General features: G+C 35.6%; 2 protein-coding genes across 3 annotated transcripts; both read left to right on the top strand.

Annotated features, from left to right (window-relative positions):
* The first annotated feature begins 1433 nt into the window (after positions 1–1433).
* LOC137835352 (tRNA (guanine(37)-N1)-methyltransferase 1) lies at positions 1434–15376 on the top strand. 2 transcript variants are annotated; one of them, XM_068643824.1, is made up of 9 exons: positions 1434–2374; positions 3728–3826; positions 4661–4780; positions 4887–5053; positions 7809–7879; positions 13282–13424; positions 13912–14023; positions 14856–14968; positions 15117–15376. In XM_068643824.1, exons 1-9 carry the CDS (start codon positions 1529–1531, stop codon positions 15258–15260), a joined length of 1815 nt encoding a protein of 604 aa, XP_068499925.1. In that variant the 5' UTR covers positions 1434–1528; the 3' UTR covers positions 15261–15376. The 2 variants fall into 2 exon arrangements, with proteins under 2 accessions (XP_068499925.1, XP_068499926.1); XM_068643825.1 differs by lacking the exons at positions 13282–13424; positions 13912–14023.
* A 4299-nt stretch (positions 15377–19675) lies between these two features.
* On the top strand, positions 19676–21198 carry LOC137835351 (protein SPOROCYTELESS-like). Its single transcript, XM_068643823.1, has 3 exons — positions 19676–20202; positions 20418–20624; positions 20794–21198. The coding sequence occupies exons 1-3, from the start codon at positions 19735–19737 to the stop codon at positions 21025–21027; spliced, it is 909 nt and encodes a 302-aa protein (XP_068499924.1). The 5' UTR covers positions 19676–19734; the 3' UTR covers positions 21028–21198.
* The last annotated feature ends 1864 nt before the right edge of the window (positions 21199–23062 follow it).

The raw sequence follows: 23062 nt of genomic DNA, 5'->3' as shown, positions 1-23062 counted from the left end.
GAAAATTAAAAAAAAAAACAGCAAGACAATATAAAAGTGATGAACAACACGAAATCAAGAATCAACATAAAAATTTAAGACGAAAAGAAGAAGGCACACTTAGCTCTTGAAGAACCTTGGCTCTAAATACAACTTGATGGAGTAGTGCCTTCATTCCGATTGGATTTTCTTGGTGGAGATATGCGGAAGCTTCATGGATTGAAATGGACAAGGAGCTCACGTAGAACTTGTGGATTATGTGAAGGTGAAGGCTAAGTATGGAGAGTGATAGGTGAGGCCTAATCACTTGATCTAGTGGAAATTTGAAGACTAAGTGTCTATCCTAAAGAGGTAGAGACAAGAGTGAAATTGGCTAGCAATTTGGGCAGCAATTCACTCATTCATTAATCTTGAAATTACATGAACCAAGCACCTCTTTATATAGCATGAAAGGGATGGATTTGAACAAGTAGAAATGGTGGGAAATTTCAAATGAAATGGGTTTGAATTTGGCGCCTAAAATGAGCTCACATGGAAGGTGTGACATGATGTGTAGCAAGTGCTTATTTTAGATCTAATGGGCCGGCCTAGATTTAATTAGGAGTTTTCTAGAAAGCCTAATTTAACCTGGGTTGGTCTTTAGATGTCATGGGTGTAATATATGACCCATATTACACCGGTTAAACCATCCAACCAGTGTAATATATGACCCATATTCAACAACTTTTTGAATTTTTCTTTCATAAATAGTGGGTGACCATAAACGTCATAGAAGTAACCACTTACAAGCACATAGGTAACCAGTTTTGCGTGTGCTAGAATGTGGTTGGGTAACTAGTTCTGGTAGAGTGGCTGTAATATACGATCCATATTACACCGGTTAAGCCATCTAACCGGTGTAATATATGTGCTTCCAGCTGCTTCTTTCTCCCTCCCTCCAACTAGGTCGCTGTTTCTTTCTCCCTTTTGTTCGACCTACCCACTTCTGCTTCTGCACCCCCACTCAAACGCTAAACTCTTACGCTCTTACAAAACTGCCACAAAATTACAAAAAACCCTACTGTCACATCCTCACCTAATATCACGTATGCATCAAGTCTGTTTTAGTTGACAAAGAGTGTTAACAAAACATTATTATTTACACTAACATTAACATTGTATGGAAACACATTCTTCAACAACAAACATCTAAAACGGGTGTAATAAATAATTATTACATTAAGTGTCAATTGATTTTTATGTTTCATGTTTAATAGCTTTATTAAGTTAATAATGACGTGCAAATTGTTTGCATCCTTAAGTTATATCTGTACTTTTAAATAAAGTATTTTTATTTTAAAAGTATAAAAAATAATTTAATATACATTTTTATCTATTTTATATTGTAAGTTTATATATTTCTGAGATAATTATTTATGTTGTTTATTAAATATATCTTAATTTCATATAGATTTAGTCCTTACAAGTTTTGGGTTAGGTTGTAGTTTTGTTTGTATGAGAATGAAGTCCCATATGAGTTGAATCTTCTTCATCTTTGAGTTGAGAGGTGATGGTTAGCAGGAGCATGAGCAACGTATTCCTAAAGCCCTATCTCATTCCCCTTCCCTCAAAATTCTTGTTTCCCAACACACTCAAACCCTCCCTTGCTCTTACCCTTAAAACTACTTTCTTCATCCCACACTTCTCCACAACTCCTCTCTCCTACGGGCCCTCCCTCCGCAAGGGTACAATACCTTCCCACTCCCAATCCCAATCCTCCCAAAATCAAAACGACGCCGTCCTCCGGGAAGAAGCCTTCACCCGCGTCTTCCTTCTCGCCGCCCTTCGCGTCCCCTCCGCCGAATGCTCCGCCCTCGAAGGCCGCCTCCGCGGCCACCTTCTCAACTGGCCCCGCGTCCGCAACATTGCCCGCGTCCCCGGCGACGACCTCGACCCTAGCCTCGCCCCTCTCTTACCTCAACCAATTAACGGTGACGGCGAATTCGAAAACGAAGAAGAAAGAACTCTCGTCTCGGTGCAGCGCCGGATCCATGGTAAGGCCGACGGAGATGGCGAAGTTCTGAGCCCCGTTCTGTACCGCGACAAACTCGCAAGGACGTTCAACTCGCGCGGATTCGTGAAGTTCCGCAACCTCGCGAAGATTTCGCGGCCGAATAGGAATAAGAAGAGGAAGAAGATGAAGGAGGCGATGGAAGTGGAAGAGGGTAGGCGCGTGGGGCAGAATGGTTTTGCCGTGGTTGAGGTTGTTGAGGAGGAAGAAGAAGATAGTGTTGGTATGAGGAGGTTACTGGGAGAAGAGTTTGCGAGTAGCAAGTGGAGGGGCTCGACGAGGTTGCTGCTTCTGGACGAACGCTACGCGGGTCGCAGTGTGGAGGAGTTGCCCGAGGCAATTAAGGTGGTGCCTCTGTTCTTTCAGTAGTCACTCTTTCCTATTCTGTGAGTTTTCACTGTTTGCAAATACGCCTTTTCTGCGCCAATTGTGGTTTGTTTGTGTGATTCGTTTTTCAACTTTTTGTGTACATTACGAAGAGAAGATATGATTATAGTTATAATGACGTTTGAATAAACATTTTAATAAGCACTCTTGGGAGAAGAAAAATCAGAATGAAAAATAAAATAAAATTGTAAATTAGTTTAACCATAAGCTAAAAGACATTAACATTTTTTAGAGAAGCTGATGCGAGAGAACTTTTACAAATTAATTTATGTATAAACTAATTTTAGTTTATGAAGAAACTCATTTTCATTATTTTTTTCTTGTCTTAAAAGTACCATGAAAATGTTTATCCAGACAGGTTCTAAGCATGTTCAAATCATAAATGTGATAGGTGCTGCTGTTGGTACAGCGAAGTTCCTTGTAAATGCTCTAGCATTGAATCTTGGTAGTCACATATTTTCTGTTTTCAAAGTTGACTAGATTTAGTTATATGTGTTTAGCCATAATGTAGCTTCCCGTAGGAAATTTTGCGAGAGTCGCGTGGGTTCTAGTCTGTCATTCATTTGAATGTAGATATGTATGGTCAAAGAGCAATAATTTTATTTGATAGTGCACAAACTTATCTAACTTAGTAAGGAGGGATTTGTTTTTATTTTCTTAGAATAGATAAGTGTGTCTATAGGAAGTCCATGCACTTGATTATTTTAAAGATAAGAGTTAACTGCAGAAGTAATTTGTTTTATAGCGGCAAACCCTTCTACAAGGAGATTTTTTTAACTGGTGTTGGTCAAATTGGATGATGCAATAAGGGAGGTATTCAATCCACAAATATGCAGTACATTGTGATGCCAAGGTGTACTGTAAAAATCTGAAATCATATTGGTTTAACTGTCATGACCTTTTGTTTGATATTCTTTTTAGTTTATTGGACTTTACTCAGGTTATGTTGGCCTTCGTGTAAGTTTAGGGTTATTTTGGAAGAAAACTTATATTGTTTGTTCTCGAAGTCCATAGTACCAATCTTATTTTACGGCTCTCTACAAGTTTCAATAGTGGTAGGTCAAAGGTGAACCAGTGAACAGTTACCAAACTATATTTAGTTTAGAATTTTTGTTAGATACTATACTATTGAGTATTGGCCTGATGTTGGATATCTCCTCGTTCTTTCATGTTCCATCTCTTAGTTTAAAATCGGATCAATCACTATTATATGTATGTTTTTCTTATTATTAATATTTTGAAAATTTGTCCTATATGTGCTTTTGACATTTGATATTTCATCTAATAACTTATATTCTGCCCTGTCTTCAGGCTGTTTTGAAGGAGTATGCAGAAAAGAGTACAATGTTGACCCTTGAGCTAGTTAGATGCAAGCTGACACTATTCTATGATTACTGGCAGATGACCGAGGTACAAGGACACACTGTTATACACATAATCTGGGTTGACACTATTCTATGAAGTTTGGGTTTTTAGTTACAATTGATGTCTGGTTTATATAGTTGGGAAGTCTCACCGTGTCGGTTTCAATTTCTTAAGTGAAATTTAAGCCTAATTCAATTTCACAAAACCAACTTGTAAGATGTGGTTTGCATCCCACTTTATATATATATATATATATATATATATTATGATTTGGCCATATCCCTAGTTGAGTGGGATATCCAACATAATTCGGGGAGGGCAACTTATATATTTGTTGAAGAAATTTCACTTAATCTGATATGGTATTAGAGCTTATAGTCTTTGTAATGGCCTATTCTTTGATAGGCTCACTTGGTTTGGTAAGTATTTGTGGAGGGGGTATTGGGAAATTTCACATCACTTGCCTTAATTCTTGGAGTATGATTTATATATCTGTTGGGCAACTTTGCTCAATGCCATTGGTTTTAGGATAAATTTTGACATGATATCAGAGCCTATAGCTCATCTTGGTAATTGTCTATTCTGGTAGACTTGTTAGTTCTGGTAGATATCTGTGGAGAAGGGCTGTTAAGGAAGTCCCACATCATCTCCTGACTCAATTCTTAGGGTGCGGTTATGTATTTGTTGAGCAACTTTATAATGTCAATTGGTTTTAAGATAAAATCTGATATATATCAGTAGTTATTTTTTAAATTTAAATTCACATTGATGTATGCAACCAAGAATGTTTTTTGATCAGTTTTACCTGTTTGGTGTTCTTTATTCAACTTCAAATAGTGAATAAAATAAAAAATTATCAGGTCTATATCACTGTTGCAGGTATTGGAGACCTTGCTGCCTGCGGGTATGATTATTCCTTCAGCTTTTGAGACTGTTGGTCATATAGCACACCTAAATTTGAGGGATGAACATTTACCGTACAAGAGGCTAATTGCAAAGGTTTTTATTTTAGAAATAATTTTGGTTTTTGCATTAAATGTGAAATGTAAAATGTATTGCAAATTCTTATCTGAGTTAATTTATGAAAGGCTACTTTCATATCCAGGTTGTGCTGGATAAAAATAGGCCAAAGATAGGAACGGTTGTGAACAAGATTGATTCCATTCAAAATGAGTACAGGACCATGCAGCTTGAGGTTTTGGCAGGAAACCACTCTCTTGTGACTACAGTAGTTGAGAATGGAATTCGCTTTCAGGTTGACTTAGCAACAGTGTATGCTCTTATTTCCATCCCTGACCAACATAGAAGACTTGATTTACTAATTGCTCAATTAATGTCATTTCATGAAAATGGTTTGATATGGTCTAGGCATAACCTTAATAAGATACTATGATTGGATTTTCTGTTTGTGTAAGACTGGTGAAACAAGTATATCCTTCCCTGATCTGAAATCTATGTGTAGGCTAGGAATCTTAGTAAGTGGGTTTATGCCTAACTCAACCTTACAAAACCGGTTTGTAAGTTGGGATTACATCCCACTTATATATTATAATTTGGCTAATTCCTAATCAATGTGAGTGTGAGATTAAATATTTATGAGTGGTCTAACAGGAGTCCAATAATGGTGGCATAATAGCTCCAAAAAACTTGATTAGGATAAACTCGGAAGAACTCTGATACTATCTTAGTGAGTTTATGCTTAACTTAATCTCACAAAATTGGCTTATAAGGTGAGGATTGCACCTCATTTATTTATTATAATCTGGCCTAATTCCTACTCGATTTGAGATCTCCAATAGAATTATGTGATAGGTAGCTACAATACAAGCAAGAAAAACTAGAAGGAAGGACTTATGTATGAAAATGTTTGTATTACAGTGACATTAGAATAAAAGATTCTGGTATATTCTACGTACTGTGGTATATGAATGAAAAAGACTGACAGTTCCCATTCCAAACCTAATTCCATCTTCTTTGATTAATATTCTCTCTCTCTCTCTACAACAAACCCACATGCACTCCCCTCATGCTCTGCTGCTAGGTTTGCAGTTACTTAATATTTCTCTATCACCCCTAAGACTGACCAGGTGCATCACACCTTTTACCTCCTTACATACACCATAGGCATCTCGGGCCTTGGGGCTGCATCACGATTAAGAAATGTAGATTTTGATATCACGATTAAGAAATGTAGATTTTTGACTTTTTGTTGAAAAGTTTTATAAGGAGTTTTCTTTGGCAGGCATTGGTATTTGGTGTTCCTATGAATTATAGATAGATTTACATTTAAGATTCTCCCTTTCTTTCTACTCGTTCAGACATAGTTTAGTTTGTTAATATGGTTATGGGTATTGATACATTTACTTGTATCTTTCTGTTTATAAAAACGTCTTATAAAAACTGTACATTTTAGACCCTTTAGTGTCATGTGTACAGTATATGTTGTCTCAATCTGTCTTACTGTCCATGTGTTCTTCATCTCTTTCCTTTAAATTATTGCTGAAGACAGACAACTTTGTGCACTTCATAATGTTGGAAATGATGTTTTCTAGATGTTATGGCATATGTATTGTTGCTTTTCTGGATACTAAGAATCAGTTCCCCCTTCAATGCATATAATTAGTACATGGCGAGCCTTTGTTGTGACCTCCAAATATTCTCTGTATTCCTCTTTTAATTACAACATTATTCTCCATATCTAGAATCTGGCAAGAGAAAGCCCTTCATGTTGTACTGGTTATTCACATGAACGCTTTCAATTTTTCATCACAATTGTTCACTATGTATGAATGGTTTTTTCATGGAAATTAAAAAGTTGGTTAACTAAGATAATACGAAGGGTAAGAGGCAAAAAAATGTATATACAAAAAACAGTTACAAAAATCAATCCCGGTTATTACTTGTTTGTTATAGATTACAAAGACATTATCTGTTTTGATTGATTTAGTACCTTTGAAAAAGGTAGACAATGAGCCAAAATCTTATTTAGGAAGGTATGATTCTGTATTTGGAAGTTTATAATATTAATTCCAGATTAGTAAATTGTAGGGTATGGTGTTACTTTTGAGTGTTAGTTAAGTCTTTTGTTAAAAAGCAGTTATGGTGGATTGTGATGGCAGATTTCTAACCAGCTGTCATTCTATAGAGATGGCGTGCCAGGTCTCATGTCATGACCATACCAGAAGTGGCTGCCATGGCAGAAATGGTGGAAAGACGGTGCTTGACCTGATCCAACCCAATCCTTAATTAAGATATCCCCTAGAAACCAAATCCAGGCCCCAAACATTAAACAAAAACTTAAACTGCTTCTGTAATAAGGCATTGATGGCCTAAAATCTAATTTGGACAGATACTATTCTGTTTTAGGAAGTTATTAGGTTGTTATTATTATATTGATTTGGATCAGGCAGTTAGATGTTATGATGTAACTGCCTGCTACAGTGGTATACAGGTTGTGCTACAGATTTGTAAAAGACAATTAAGGCATTAGATTATTATTCCTTGTGTTTTAAAGGTGGAAACTCCTTGTTAGGGACCCTGTTTTTGTACTCAAATGGCCTAAAACAAGATTATTTCCATTATTATTCTGTGTGTTTATTTCTTGAGTCAAACACTAGATTGGTTGCTTTGACTCTGGACCTCAATGTCGTTCAATAACCAATAACGGTTATAGCAATGTAACACTATAATATGGTGTATTTTACCCTTCCGCCATTGGCAGCTTGAGAAGTGAGGCCAGCTACGTGTTGCCATAGGCTGCATGTTTATATGGCAGAACTTTGGCTTAAGAACCTTACTGGACCTACATTGTTACAGTATTGCATGCGAGTCAGTTACTGGTTTCACCTTTTGCATATATTGATTATTGTTATGAAATTTCATTCAATGAATATGGAATCTAAAATAAAAGGTAAATTAATATCTATTTTTTTTTTCAAATTTCAAAACATACTCAGGAAATTAGGTAAAATAAATAAATGCAAGAGTATGAATGATCACTTTTGTTTCTTTTCTTCTTTTTGTGCAGATATTGGAGTTCTAGGCTTGGAACTGAAAGACAAAGGCTTCTGAGTGGTTTCACTCGGACAGATGTTGTCTGTATGTGTCTACCCTTGTAAAATAAGCCTACTTATGTGATACCACTTTCAATATCTTTTAATTATTGTCATTTTGATAATGGAATCTAGCTGGTTAGAGCATCTGATGTGAAATGTTGATGAGTGATAACAATTGACAACATTTTGGTTTGTTTGCTGTGAGTCAGAGTTTGAAAATAAAAAATCTGTCAGAAATTAGAATATATGGACATATATTATCATATATCTGAATCTGATCAAATTTTATATTACCCTTTAGGATTAATTTTCCTATTTTCCTTTATATTTGGATTGGTCTCCGTGTTTCCTTGTCTCATGATTTGTTTCCCCGTTTAGTTAGAAGGACTATGCTTAGTATAAATAAGAGTTAGTACTCTAAATGTAGGAATGAGATTGATGTAAAATGCTAGGAAATGGAATATTATCCAATGGGGATTTTAAGTTATTCAACAACATTTTGGTTTTGGTTCAAAAAGTGCTCACTAATGTCATTTTAGTAATTTGTTACGACATAATTTGTAGCCTGCTTCTTGTCCACAAGAGATTAGTTGATTTATTTGTATGATATCTGTTAGAAAAACTGTTTCAGATATTATTCAGAGTAGCAATTGCTCTTAAATGGAATACAAAGACTTAACTAAAAATCCTAATCTATGATGGATATAATCTATTCCTACAATTCAGAACCAATGACCCCGTACAAAAAATATAAAATATACTGTCAGCTTATTAATCTTCTTAATTATGGAATGTAATTAAGTATCCTAATTATGTAACTAACACTGTCCAAGGAAATATTAACTACAACATAAATCTGGGATTTTGACACTCCCCCTCAAGTTGGTGAGTGGATGTCATCCATTCCCAACTTGCCAATAATAGACTGAAATGTAGCACTACTTAGTTCTTTTGTCAATACATCTACAAGTTGATTTCCAGAGGGTACAAATGGTGTACATATTGTCCCATTATCCAACTTCTCCTTTATGAAGACTTTTTCTACTTAAACATGATCATGTTGCAATAGATTATGTGCAATATTTATTATTGACTTGCTATCACTATATAATTACTTAGGCTTCTTCCAATCAATCTTCAAGTTTTAAAATTATCTTTAACCATAGTATTTCACAAATTCCTAAGGTCATGGCTCTAAACTCTGCCTTTGCACTTCATCTCACCACAACATTTTTGTTTCTTGCTCCTCCAAGTGACTAAATTTCCTCCAATAAAAGTGCAATATCCAGAGGTAGATCTTTTGTTGTCTATAGAACTTGCATAATCAGCGTTTGTGTAGGCTTTTAATATCATCTCATTCCATTTTGTAGACATATATCCTTTTCCAGGGATTCCTTTCAAGTACATCTATTGGTCTATGGTCTGTCATGCCTGTTTCTTCCAAGATATTTAAAGCATATTTCCTTTAAGAAACTACAATATGCCTTTCTTTGATTGGGCCCCTTCAATGACTAGAAAGTATTTGAGACATCCAAGGTCTTTGGTTTGAAAGTGATTGCATAAGTGTTTGTTTTGCCGTGAGATTCTAGTAACATCATTATGTCATCAACATACACAATTAACATCTTTCAGAACAGGTGTAACAATAAAAAACTAAATGATCTTCTTCATTGTGTTTCAGCCTAAAGATTTGAACAATGTGAGTGAATTTTCCAAACTAAGCACGGGGAGATTGCTTGAGAACACAGAGGAATTGGTGTAATTTACAAACCAAGTTAGACTCCCCTGAGCAACAATTCCAAAATGTTGCTCCATGTAAATATCCTTTTCTAGATCACCATGAAGGAAAACACTTTTTACATCTAAATTATGAAAAGGCCAATGATGTTTAGTTGGCATGTTAAGGAAGAGACCCACAATAGTCATTTTGGCTATGGGTGAAAAAGTATCACTGTAAGCAAGGCCATTAATTTGAGTATATCCCTTACCAATCTAACTTCAAGGCGATCAACTTCACCATTTGCCCCAACTTTAACTGTGTAAACCCAATGACAACTAACAACCTTCTGTCCAGGTGGAAGAGGATTAAGTGCCATGTACCATTATGTTCAAGAGCCTGCATTTCAACAATCCCGACTTGTCGCCACCTAAGATGATCAAGTGTCTCTTTCGCATATTTAGGAATGGTAATAGAAGATACTGAGGAGATAAAAGAACAATAGGAAGTAGTCAAATGATGATAACTTAAAAAATTGTAAATAGGATGAAGATTGCATGTAGAGTGAGTATCTTTTTGAATGTCAATAGGCCAATTTGAATCTTCATCATAAAAAGTCTTTATATGGAACAATGATGGTGAAGGACTTGATGAAAAGGACTCATTATATAGTATTGGACTACTCATTTGAGTCTGTTGTTGGTAGGTGATAAAAGGAGGGGGTGATGGTCTAGGTGATGTTTGAGGAGAGTAATTAGGATTATTGACAATGTTAGGAATATGATACACAAAGGTCTCAACTAAAGGCAAATGCAAGATTTGTTGTATAAAGTTAACATCTTGTGTGGACGAGGAGAAGAAAGGAGTTTCTTCGAAAAAAAGGTGACACTTGCAGACATGTAATATTTTTTAGTGTCAAGGGAATAACATAGATACCCTTCTTAAAGATGAGAATATCCTGAGAAGACACATATGATAGTTTGGGATGAGAGTTTGTCCAATACACAACCAAAGGCTTGAGGAGAAATGAGAAATAGAGGTTCATTTGGAAACACAATGGAATATGGAACTTTATTGTCCAAAGAAGTAGAGAGCATTCTATTAATATGATAACAAACAATAAGGATGACACCACTCCAGTGATGGACATGTATATTGTCACCAAGCAATAAGGTACGAACAATTTCAGTTAAGTGTAATTTTTTTCTCTTTGCTATATCATTTTGCTGAGGTGAATGAGGATAGGTGGACAGACGTAAAATGTCATGTGAATCTAAAAGAGTGGAAAAACCAAAAGAAAAGTATTCTTTTGACATTATCGCACCTTAACTTGGCCAATTGGCTTTTAATTTCATTAAGGAAAGGCACAAAGATATTGAAAAGTTTAAACCTACCTTTCATTAAGTAAAACACAAGTACAACAAGAATATTCATCAGTAAAAGTGACAAAATAAGGAAACCCAAAGGATGTGACTTGGTGTGGACCTCAAATGTCAGAATGAATTATAGAAGAGACAAAGCTGCATCTTGTTTCAGTTCTTTTTTGGAAAAGAAGACTCAATATGTTTTTGTAATTGACATAACTCACATTTTGAGACATGGAGTTTGTTAAGTTCAGGAATCATCCTTTTTAATTTTGATACGTGTGGATGACCCAAACGATCATGCAAAAGCTTGGGATATGGATGCTAAACAAGACATTGATAGTCCAGTGCCAAGATAGTAGAGTTCTCCGGATTCATGTTCTTCACCAATTATGACCTTGTATAACAAAAGAATTTGCATCAAAGGTTAACTTACGGAACAATTTAAAGATTTAGTTAATTGACTTGAGGAAATTATATTAAAAGGATAATTAGGGACAAGAACATTCTTTAGGTTCAAAGAGGGAGATTTGACTAATACCTTGAGAAGTAACTTTGGATCCATTGGCTAAAGTGACAATATGAGAAATCTTTTGGACAAGAAATGGAAGAAAATAAGGAAATATTACTAGAAATGTGGACAGAAGCACTTGAATGAAATATCCATGGACTTTGACACTCCAAGGTTTGAGAAAGGCAAGCTTTTGACAAAATTAGATTGTGTGAAAGATTCTGCTTGGCTGCTGGATTTTAACTTGAGATATTCTTGATATATTTCATCTGTATATTATGGTTCAACCTTATTAGATTGAAAGGTGTTTGTTGTCTTGTGAGGAAAACCATATAACGAAAAACAGTTATTTTCAGTGTGCCAATTTTCCTACTAAAGGAGCATTGAGGATGTTTGCATTCACTTTGAGAAACGGAAGGCATATAGGAAGAGGAATCCACTAATAATCAGAATTTCAGTGACAGTAGCAAACCAACAACTTAAATCTCTCGCAAAAGGAATGGGTGTCAATAGTCAGAAACAGCAACACTGTACACCCTGCAGCCAGTGCCATCTGTAAAAGACAATAAACAATGGCGGAGGAAGAGTATGAGAGAGAGAGAAGATGAAACCCAACAGAGAGGAGATATAAGCCTCTCAGCCAAAGCTGAAAATAGAGAAACAAGGGTTGAAACAGAAACAAGAAGGTCCAACGAGCCTTGTGAAGGAGTCGTGGAGTTGCTCTGTTGATGGGAGGTGGCACATGGCCTTCATGCGCCAAGTTGTAAGGAGTAGAGAGGCTACATGTGGCGGCGTGTGGTAGAGAATCAGAGACTGTTAGGAACCAAGAATTATAAAGAGAAGAAAAGAAAGGTTTTTATTGAATAGAATGAAAAAAAACAAGAAATAGGAGAGCTAAAGTTCAATCTACAAAAATATTACACACTGCCCCACTCCCCTCTCCTTCTTTCTTATTTATATCTAACTAGCAAATCAATTAACTAATCTATTCTAATTCTGACCTACTCCTCTCTGTATCCTAACAGTATCCTAACAGAGACACACCATATCTTAATGAGAAGGAGGTGGTCGGCAGGGCAACAGAAGATTACAGGATTCACTGTATCTTAATGAGACGAACTAGACTAGGTGTTCGTAGTGGAAAAAAAAAAAGATGACCAGTGGAGGTTAATTCTGCACGGCTGTGGAAAATCACAACATAAGCAGAGTCGGATCGACCTGCACTGATACCAAATTAAGAATGAAAAAATGATAAACAAAGGCTTGACAGATTGATTCTTTTTGCTGTTCCATGTTATTTATAAAAGTAAATTACATCAAGAATACCAAGAGTGTACAAGGAAAAGGCTATATCTAGCTAATTAATTCTAATAAGAAAAAGCAGCCTTTTAGGACTGACTTCTTAACCTATCTAAACAAGTTAAGTTATATAATCAAGACAATTCTAACACATAATAACATCAAATTCCTACATACAGAATCTGGACACAAGTATGTCATCAATGATGTAATTCTTTTCGGAGCTTTCCAAAGATTTTAATGCATGTGCATATCACGGTTGGATAGTATTCTGGAGAAACTACTTGAAATCTCTAAGACATTGGGATATACAAGGTTGACCAGGGAAAAGAAAAATTCCAGAGGCTTGTCAAGACTAGGTTTTTTCCCTTATAGTTTTCTTAATTTAGGTAATGAATACCTAGTCTGCACTAACTTCATTTAAAAGTTGCTGTCAGAGATTTGAAAAATGAACGCATCCTTCCCCCTTGCAACATTATGGATTGTTCTTCTTTATGTTAATCGTGATGAAAAAGTATCCATGGCTTGCTTACATATCTATCATCATTTGACAGGTGATGTTTTCTCGGGAGTTGGTCCTTTAGCCATATCTGCCGCGAGGATAGTTAAGCGTGTTTTTGCTAATGACTTAAATCCATATGCAGTTGAATATCTGGAAAGAAATAGTGTTCTAAATAAACTTGAGAAGAAGATTAAGGTATGATTGCTTGTTGAGTGAGTATTTTCGTTAAGATGTTTTATGGACTTTTCCACATGAATAGATAATAATGAAAAAAGTATGTTGGAATTGGAATCCAAACTTGGAGTTGCAATTTCTTGGTTCATGTTAAAAGAAATGCAACTTATTCTTTTCTTCAACATTTTTAGACTTCTGTAGATTTTTTAAGCCTATTTGTGAAGCCAAGAAGAATGGACACAAAAATACACACGGAAATAGTAAAATATGAAATGTCCTATTAGGATTTGAAATAGTGCATCGTCTGTCATAAGTGTCTTCAGGCACTACTCCTTTCTTGAAGTGTTCATGATTTATAGGACGTGAGTGAGTAATGGTTAAAAGGACGTGCTGTTTATTTTAATGTTATGAAAAACCCTGGCAGAAGTTGCATTTGAATCTGCATGTGGTAGCACTACTTTTCTTGATGAAATTTTATGCCAACTAAGGTCATTGTTTGTTTCTCTAGGTCTTCAACATGGATGGAAGAAGGTTCATTAAGTCTCTTTATGCCAGTGATATATCTCAGTCCATCACACAAGTGGTTATGAACTTGCCAAGTGAAGCTGCAGAATTTCTAGGTTGCCTTTCTTGACAAGATCACTATTTCTTTATCGGCACAATATTTTGTGACACTGTCCAATTTTGATCCATCCCACTCTTCTTTCTGGATAGTACAATTAAATACGTTGAACTTTTCTTAATTTTTCCCCATCAATGGTTGATAGTTCTGGAGTGTAGGGTGAATGGGGGCAAACTGTTTTTCCCTTACTGTTTGGACTGTTTCAAGTAGTTCTGAGTAGTGAGGGTTGCAATGGTCTGTTCACTCCTGGCCACTGCATACATCATACATAAATATATTCCTTTATTGAGAGGAATGGTTGGAAATTGCAAAAAGCAGTGTCTCGATGAGTTAAAGCCTTGTCCAAATGAGTTTGAAGTTGTATATGGTGTTTTCGATTTAACTACAGATCATGAGCTCAAAATCATCCTAATGAAGGTGACAGTAAAGGCATTACCACTCGTTCCTATAATCCTACTCACTCGTTTTAAATTTTTGGTCATAAGATAATCTTACTCTATAAACCTAATGTGGGTTAGAGTAAGAGCGTTAACACTTTTGCGAACGAGATAATCCCTCTTTTTTCATGTCTTGGAAATCTTACTATATAATTGCTTAATTAATGGCTTGGTCATTGATGTGCTGTTTGTCTATGTATTAGTGGAGAATTAAATTTTCTGTGAATGAGATTAGTTACTAGAGTTTTCTTAAATATATTATAAACATGCAATGATCAGCAGAGTTGGGAGCTGATGTACACGGTCTGCTACAATTTTTTAGTTACTTTCTGTAGGAGTAAACAACTATAATATCTAGATTTAATTTCTGAATATGCTTGGCTTCCTCTGCAGATGCATTTCGGGGAATATACAAAAATAGACCTAAGGATGGCGAATATACTTTTCCAATGATCCATGTTTATGGATTCTCCAAAGCGCGAGATCCAGAATTTGATTTTCACGAGGTTGGTTGCTGATATTTTGTGTATATTTTATGTAGGGTCTTTGATTAGATATCGCTAATCACTTTTATTTTTGACTTTGCTGTTGGGCTAGTGTTATGTGTGAACCTTTCTCTAAAGACAACATCTTAATAAACCTCTTCTGATGCAGAGAATAAGAATTGCGCTGGTGGAAGTAGCAGTCAAAGTAGACGTGCGACGGGTACGACTTGTTGCTCCTGGAAAATGGATGCTGTGCGCATCATTTATTCTCCCTAAAAGTGTAGCATTTGCTAATTCCACAGTTGATACCTAAACAGTATTTAATTCATTGCACGAAGTAAATTTTTGTTGCGTTGCATGAGTCGTCTAAATTGATATTGTATATATTGGTAACATGAGGTATTTACTCATTTATTTTTCCAACCTTTAGGTCTGTAGCATTACTAACTAGTGGATATAGAAAAAGTAACAAAGCCCGTAATATTGAATTGTCAGAGCTGCAACCGGCTTGTTCCAAGTTTAATTTAAATTGCTTTAATCATATGGACCAAATTGTTATACTATATATGATTAATTCATATTATTAATGCTATCTCGGTGTGTAACCATTCAAACTTGCAAATTCTTTTAATTGAAAATAGCCGAACATCCGAACATAAAAGAACGTTTATGGTAGAATTATCGAATGGACTTACTACTAGTCCGACGCAGTGCCTTGTACCTTAGCAAGAATGGAGACACCGCAGAGTCTCAGCAACACCGCAGAGTCTCAGCAACCAATCTCAGAAAAAAAAACATGTTATTTAATTTGAATTTTAAGACGAAAATATCTTAAACTAAATCTGATTTTGAAGTTTCACAGCATGGGAAGATCCTTTCATGTCATTTTTAGTGGCTCTTGAATTCGCTCCCAGAAGTTTCTTGTACAGCTGATGCTTAACCTGTTTATGCACGTCTAACGGGGTCCACTGCATTTCTATTCTCTCTCATCTTGTTGTGGCCCCCATGCTGCTAGGTATGCCTCCTCCCAACCCTCAGTTGAAGTACAGGTTTGTACTAATTTAGGTTTTATTATGATTTATGAAATGCCATGTCTTTTAGCTTAGTGGTTATAAACTAAGGATACTGTTTGTACACGTATTGTTCTATAAATTGAGAAAATCAAAATGATATTTGGACCAGTCAGTTACAATTTGGTGACAGGTTCCCTTTATGAACGAGCTAGACTTACCTCTATTGTTGTTAGACGATCCCTCACCCCCAATAAGACCTGTGTGTGTACATGATGGATCTTTACTATGTACATGTACGTACTTGTATACGTATATGATCGGTAAAACTGTGATAGGTCGCAGGTGGAGGACAGCTGAGGGATATGTGGGTGTGGGTTTTATTTGCTGGGAGTCTGGGGCATGTGCCAGACACATTGCTTTTATGTCTGGGCCTTTTGTTTTATAATTGTTTTGCTTTAGGAAGGTCCAGCACAACTACCAGGTGACAGTGACATTTTCATGCATCCAAAAAACACGCCCTTTCTGTTCTGCAATGAATGCTCTCTCAAGCACATACTCAATTCTTTGATCCTGTGATCCCTGGATGGTCCGGATAACACTAGCCAGCCAGCCCAGGCAGCAAAAATGCTATTCTACGATCCTGTTCCTTTCATCAAAATCTTGTGTGATACATGTACTAAATATATCCAACCCTATGTATTATGTTTGTACTCCCTGCCCACTATGCGGTTGGTTGTGTGAAGGAGAAAAGAGTCCATTGGGATGGTAGGTGAGGGCAGAATGGTAAAATGGAAGGGTGAAAGCAGAACAAATCTCAGTTCAGATTGAGATCTAAATAATGATCTCTGTGGGGTGGTCCTTCCCTTTTGATTGTCTTATTGGTATGGATATGTGAGGGAAAGGGGAATGGGAGTTGTAGGGGAGGGATCTCTTGCAATTTAGTACAAAAATGGATTGGTCCTTCACAAGTTGCATAAAGCCAGAACCAACAGTTACTCTAACTGCTCCATTCCTTTATGGCAATCTCTACAAACAAACAATTTGTATTAGTTGCTTACCTCCTCCACTTCTCTTCTTCTCCCTCATTAAACCACCCCCTTTTGTTGCTAAAAACAACAAGGGGAAGCCTCATTTCAGATGGTGGATTCCTCTATATTTATGAAATAAAGTATGATTATATGTCTAGAGCACATAAGACCACTTCATGGCCACTCGATCTTCTTTTTCATCCTTATTCACATCGTAAAATAAACTCCAAACAGAAGCTTCATTTGTCGAGCCACAGTGGACAGATTAACCACCAGACATGCCCACGGTAGTTATTCTAAATTTTTAAATTATTCCATTAAAGCTGATGAAGCAATGGTTTTTAAATTATAGGTGATCATTAAATTAGGATAATATTAGTTCAATGTTCATTAATTCAATTATAATTGAACCATTTGTCAAATAATAATTAAATACAAGATTAGTAGTGTTTTTAATACTATATATTTAATGATTAATATTTAATTGATATTTTTAATACAAGAAGTATATTATTTAATGGTTAATAATAGTGGTATGAAGTGGTCCCCAGTTAGAAAATGCAAATCAAGGCCCCACCACAGCATCAAGAAGAGAGAGTGATCCCAAACAAACAAATGTCAATGATTTTTTCTTTTCCATGCAAATGAAGGGCACAATCTGCTTTCCAGGAACCCAAGAATCCACCTATGTCTGCTCAATCCCAGCAATGCCCTCTCTCACTCTCACTCTCTCTCTCACACGTGCCAATTCTCTCTCCTCTCAGCCGCCTATATTCTGTACCCACCTCCCTCCACGTGGCACAGGGACCACATCTTCTAGTGGGCCCTACCACACAAATAAATAGTGTTCCTCTCTAAGACCACCTTCTATTGTATGTACATCAGATAAAAAAATCTTGGGTTGGTCACGTGGTTTGGGTTCTATGTCCCAAACACACACTCCTCCAAACCAATTCTTAGTTAAGATTTGCAATACTGGTTTGGTCTCATAGGATTTGCGTGTTGGTATTTCACTTTTATGAATATCTTGTAGAATACCTCCCACAGCATTATTGGCGTGCATGTCAAAATTAATTGCTATATATCAGATACTACTAAGTTAGATATAGTAGTAATATTCCATTGTTGAAGACTTTCCTAGCATATTAATAAGGAATAATAAATTAAAAATAATTAATAATTCTATTTTAAAGAAAACTAATAGAGTTTAAGTATTTCCTATTATTTGAGAATGATGAAAGATTTAGAATTTTTGTATTTGATATTAATGTCTGGTTTGAATTCAGTCATTAATTAATTAGTTGGTTTAACATGGTAAAGGTTGAGTTGCAAAATACGTGAATTTGTTGCAATGCATTAATTGATGGAGGAACATTGGATATTGACTGGTTTAGGGATTAGGCGGTATGAAATGATGGTGAAAGATTTTATACACAAAGAATAACAGTGAATGATCACGTTTGAATAGATTTGGCTTTCATAAAGAAGTTGTGAGTAGTGGAAAAAACACATATATTGATCAAATATTAAAATTCCAACAAAAGAAAATACTAGCACAAAAAATTCAATTGTCTAGTTAAGTATGGATACAAGTGGAAGTTTTAACATAGGATAAGTTATATAAATTTCATGGCAGTGATACTTTTACTGCCATTAAACAGCTAAACCAAAAACTTCTCACAACATTTACTCATTGATTGTTTCACGTGATGTGAATTGCAAGATTCTGCATATTTTCAGAGGCTAAGAAAAATACCGGATTGCATGGAACAAACAATCACAGAATCGTGCCTAAAATATAGGTAAAACTAAGAGGTAAGACTTACTTTTATTGGTCTGAATCACATGAACAATGCTAGGACTGACTAAATAAAAAATAAAAAGAATAAACAGACTAATATAATAGGGGACAATGATTTAAGCTACACATTAATGATACAATTAATAACAAGTTTAGTTGCTTTATTAGGGTTTTAAACAAAGTGAGAAGTACATGAGATCCTTGATCATATTTGAGAAATATTATAGATTGAAGTCTACTAATATAACCAATCACATGCATGTTTTGAATAAAACAATTACTTGGATGAATAGAACATCCATTGAGTAAGTAATCAACAATAGAAGATGACATTAACTATATCTTGAAATCACAGGGAATTATATAGGCTTTGCGTGGAAACTGTGTAGGGAGAGAAATTTTCCCACATTAGAAGGCACCACATGGGTTCAACTTTTTCTCATTTCCAAATATGAGAATAGAAAGGCCATCATTGCAAGCCTATTCCATAGGCAGATTCTCATAATTCATGATCAAATCTTACTTCATATGATTGCCAAAAGACCGTTTTCTAAATGCATTTCCACTTAGACCGATAGAAACTCATAATAACATGAGCACGGTGTTGATGTGCCCAAAATCCTTACTTAATTAAGACAAAAGAAGCTAAGAAAGAAAACCAAAAGGAGATTGTTATCTGGAAGAAGCAGAAAAATATGGGAGTGGAACTAGAATAAACACAAAGCAAAAACAAAAATCAAATACAAGACCCAAAAGCAACACACACGTATAACCATTGTCCTTTCACCATTTCACACAGGCAGTTTCTGCTTTGTTTTCACTGAACTCTCTCTCTTTTGTTTTTCTCTCTCTATATATATCGCTCCTCCTTAAAGCCTAAAGCATTTATCAAACAGATTCTCTCTTCTGTTGCATTGAGTTTTCTTTTCTCCTCAAACAGTTACCATGGCTTCTGAGCACAACATGTTCCATGAGGAAGAAGGAAAGGATGAAGCTGGAAGAAGCAGAAGCAGGAGCAGGAGGACAAATGGGAAGGGTCCAAAGAAGCCACCCCAGAGAGGTTTGGGTGTGGCTCAGTTAGAAAGGTTGAGGATTCAAGAGTCTTGGAAGAAGATGAGTGAAGGGTCTTCTGGAGTACTACCAGTAACTGCCCTCCATGATCATCATCAACAACAACTTTTTCAGCGTCACCCATCACCAAACCTTGGCTTTCAGTTTCAGTGCCCTCAACATGTGATCAGTGGAAACAACAATATTGGTGGGGACTGGATAGTTCCTAACAGGGTTGTTGGTAATGGTTCCTATGGATCTGGTCCTCCACTTTTGGTTGGAACCCCTCTTGAGACCTCGAAAGAGCTCTCTTCAATCCCAAATCTCCATTCTCAACCTGAATGTTTTGATTTTTGCCTCAAGGTATACATTACTCACTTCAACACCATGGCATGTGTATTAATAAATTATATGTTAGGTCATTAATTTGGATGTCAACCAATCATGCTTCTCATTAATGGCTTGTGATTAAAAATGTTTTGTTTAATTTCTGTTGAATGTTGATGATAATCCTAGTGTTGAATATTTCATTGTTGAGCATTTTTGTGTGTGTAAGTGTATTGTTGTATTCGTCTCAGAAAACACGTTTCAATGAAGACAATGAAAAGGGATCAAATGCAAGGAGAGAGAGGACTTTGGAGATATGGCCCAATGGTCATGATTTTCTCGGATTTATGCCTCAATCTTCTGTCTCAAACCTTGTTGGTGAAACCAGTGATTTCTACGACAAACTGGCCAGGCATGATTCTGCTAGTGCTTATGCTTGTGCAACTCCCAATGATGAGGTAGATTCACATCTATTGATTTGTTTTATTTTATGATGGTTGTTGCTACATGTTTAATGTAACATTCTTTAGTGTAGCTATTTTTTTAGAAAAATGTGTACATTTTGAAATTAAGGTTGTATAATTAATATCTGGGTTTATAAATTGGTTGGTTTTTTTATTGTGTTAGTGTGTAGAGGTTGTGGCGGTTCACAGGAGGGGAAACTCAACAAGTGGCAGGGTTTTCATGGAATATGAGTTTTTCCCAGGAAAAGATGGCAGAGGCACTACTTCCAAGGAGCTGGAATTTCCCACAACAGGTTCAGTTGCTGTAGGTAGTGGTGAAGCTTCTTCTATCACTGCTGCAGCCTATGGAGATTCAGCTTCTAATTATATTGATTTGTCTCTGAAGCTCTCACGCTAGAAGCAGATGTAGTGACCCCCTTTTTGGTGTTTGCTCAAGTACAGCTTTTATGTTTATTTCTTTTTGTTGTTAAACTAATACCAAGCTGAGCAATTCTATGTATGTCCTCCTTAGGAAAATCCCCTCTATGACTCTATCCTACACAAGATTATGTCATTTAATATTTTCCCATTTGTTTTCTCTTCTTTGATCCATACTCTTAACTAATGTTTGGTATATATATATACTCACATGATATTACTGTGTAGTAAGATAAGAGAAGTGTACATAATAGTTTTCCACATGTATGACAAATGCTCTAAACAAATAAACAGACAGAAAATAACATTATGAATTGGTCAACTTGATATACGGGCTAGGCATTTCTTGGTTCTGGACTCTAAACCCTAGCAACTGTTTCATATGATACAACACTTTGCAGGCTTCTCTTTATTTTATTATATGTTACAAGGGGTTTCTGTTTTAAAGTTAATTTACATCTTTTATGTGCTGAAACACATGACTGGCATCTCTGTCTTGCCGTTTATGGGAGTTAAGTAGTGCCTTCAGAGAATGCTCCAAAAACCGTGAAAAGGGTTCATAAGAATGGATGCAAATGCCAAGGACCATACACTGGCATTCTCATCTGGCACCTACAAAAGCAGGAAAATGAATCAAAAAATGAAACGAAAATACAAAGAAAAAAATTTGAAAACAATGCAAGAAGTTACTGTCTGAGCACAATCACCTTTTGTTTCTTTTTCCATAGTAGTAGGAGTGGCTGCTGGTGGTGAGTACTGAGTAGTGAGTAATATACTGTATGCCTCACCAGGCTATGGCTATGTGTTTGAAGCCATGCTGAGGACAAGTCTGCGACGGGTATAAATATGTTCAGGCAATAAGGCAGGAGACTGTCAGTAGAAGTAAGGATGTGGAAGCTTTTTCCACCTCTTTTTGATAGGGTGCCTTTATCATCTTGTCCTACTTATGCTCACCTTTTCCTTTTGTTTTCTCTCTAGCTTGCTATTGTATTTTTGGTCATGCTCTCACTGCTCATCTCTTCCTCTCACCCTTTTCTCACAGCTCAAAGATACAAATACTCATACTCTCTCCCCTATGCAGCTGTTGTATTGTACATGTCACTGCATAGATAAGCATGTGATCAAAGGTTTAATTTATAAGTTATAAATGAAAAAAAAAATATGTTGAAAGGGATCAACATAAGTGAGTCTTCAAGAGATTAGTTTATCACCCAGAAATAAAATCTCTGGCATTACATAAATGCGAATATATGACATTCCAAAAACTTTTGTGCAAAAAGTTTGCTAGACATGTCATAGAGTTGATGCACATACTGTAGTTGTGGTCTAGTCCTCAGAGTAGGGATTGGTTAACATGTTTTTTTGGTCAAAGTTACATGTTTAATCTAGTTTTCAGAATCATGAAAAACTATTAAACCACTGAGTTTTATCTTTGCTTTTTATTGACACATAAAGCACATACTCAAGCTCTCAATCATGATCTTCTTATTGAAGGATGTAATTGAGTGCTCATTATATGTTGTGTGTACTTTTTCACACTTTTTCATAACATGCATGCTGATGATAGATAAAACCTGAAGTAGGGTTTAATTCGGAATTCATAGAACATTGATGTATTTGGTTTACATAAGGTGGAAGAGAAGGGCAGAGGTGAAGAGATATCAAGATTCATGATTATTTTTGTTTAGCAGAAGGAAGAAATTAACATGAAAGAATATTATAATGATAAGATATAAAAAAAAATTATGAACAAAGAATAAATAATATAAATGAAGTATTTAAACATGCTCAAACCCATAAACAAAATATATAATTAATTATATTATCTCTTAACAGTTTATCTGTATTTTTATTTCTATATTTAATCAATTATAGGCATTTATAATTTAAAAATAAGTATTATTGAAGTTTTATTTATACTGTTTATTTCTTCTTTCTTATTTTAAATACATATTTTTTTTATATGTAATAAAAAAATTAAATGAAAGTACTATTAAATACACACATTTTTTTCT

The sequence above is a fragment of the Phaseolus vulgaris genome, chromosome 5, assembly GCF_000499845.2.
Source record: "Phaseolus vulgaris cultivar G19833 chromosome 5, P. vulgaris v2.0, whole genome shotgun sequence".
Classification (NCBI taxonomy): Eukaryota; Viridiplantae; Streptophyta; class Magnoliopsida; order Fabales; family Fabaceae; genus Phaseolus; species Phaseolus vulgaris.
Note: the sequence above shows the minus strand (reverse complement) of the source record. Positions and strands in the feature narration are given on the sequence as shown.

Excerpts from the sequence above, each read along its gene's own strand:
- LOC137835352 (XM_068643824.1), top strand. The coding sequence starts at position 1,529 with ATGGTTAGCAGGAGCATGAGCAACGTATTCCTAAAGCCCTATCTCATT. Across the intron at positions 3,827-4,660 it reads ATTACTGGCAGATGACCGAG|GTATTGGAGACCTTGCTGCC; the intron begins GTACAAGGACAC and ends TCACTGTTGCAG. Across the intron at positions 4,781-4,886 it reads ACAAGAGGCTAATTGCAAAG|GTTGTGCTGGATAAAAATAG; the intron begins GTTTTTATTTTA and ends TTTCATATCCAG.
- LOC137835351 (XM_068643823.1), top strand. The coding sequence starts at position 19,735 with ATGGCTTCTGAGCACAACATGTTCCATGAGGAAGAAGGAAAGGATGAA. Across the intron at positions 20,203-20,417 it reads GTTTTGATTTTTGCCTCAAG|AAAACACGTTTCAATGAAGA; the intron begins GTATACATTACT and ends TATTCGTCTCAG. Across the intron at positions 20,625-20,793 it reads GTGCAACTCCCAATGATGAG|TGTGTAGAGGTTGTGGCGGT; the intron begins GTAGATTCACAT and ends TTATTGTGTTAG.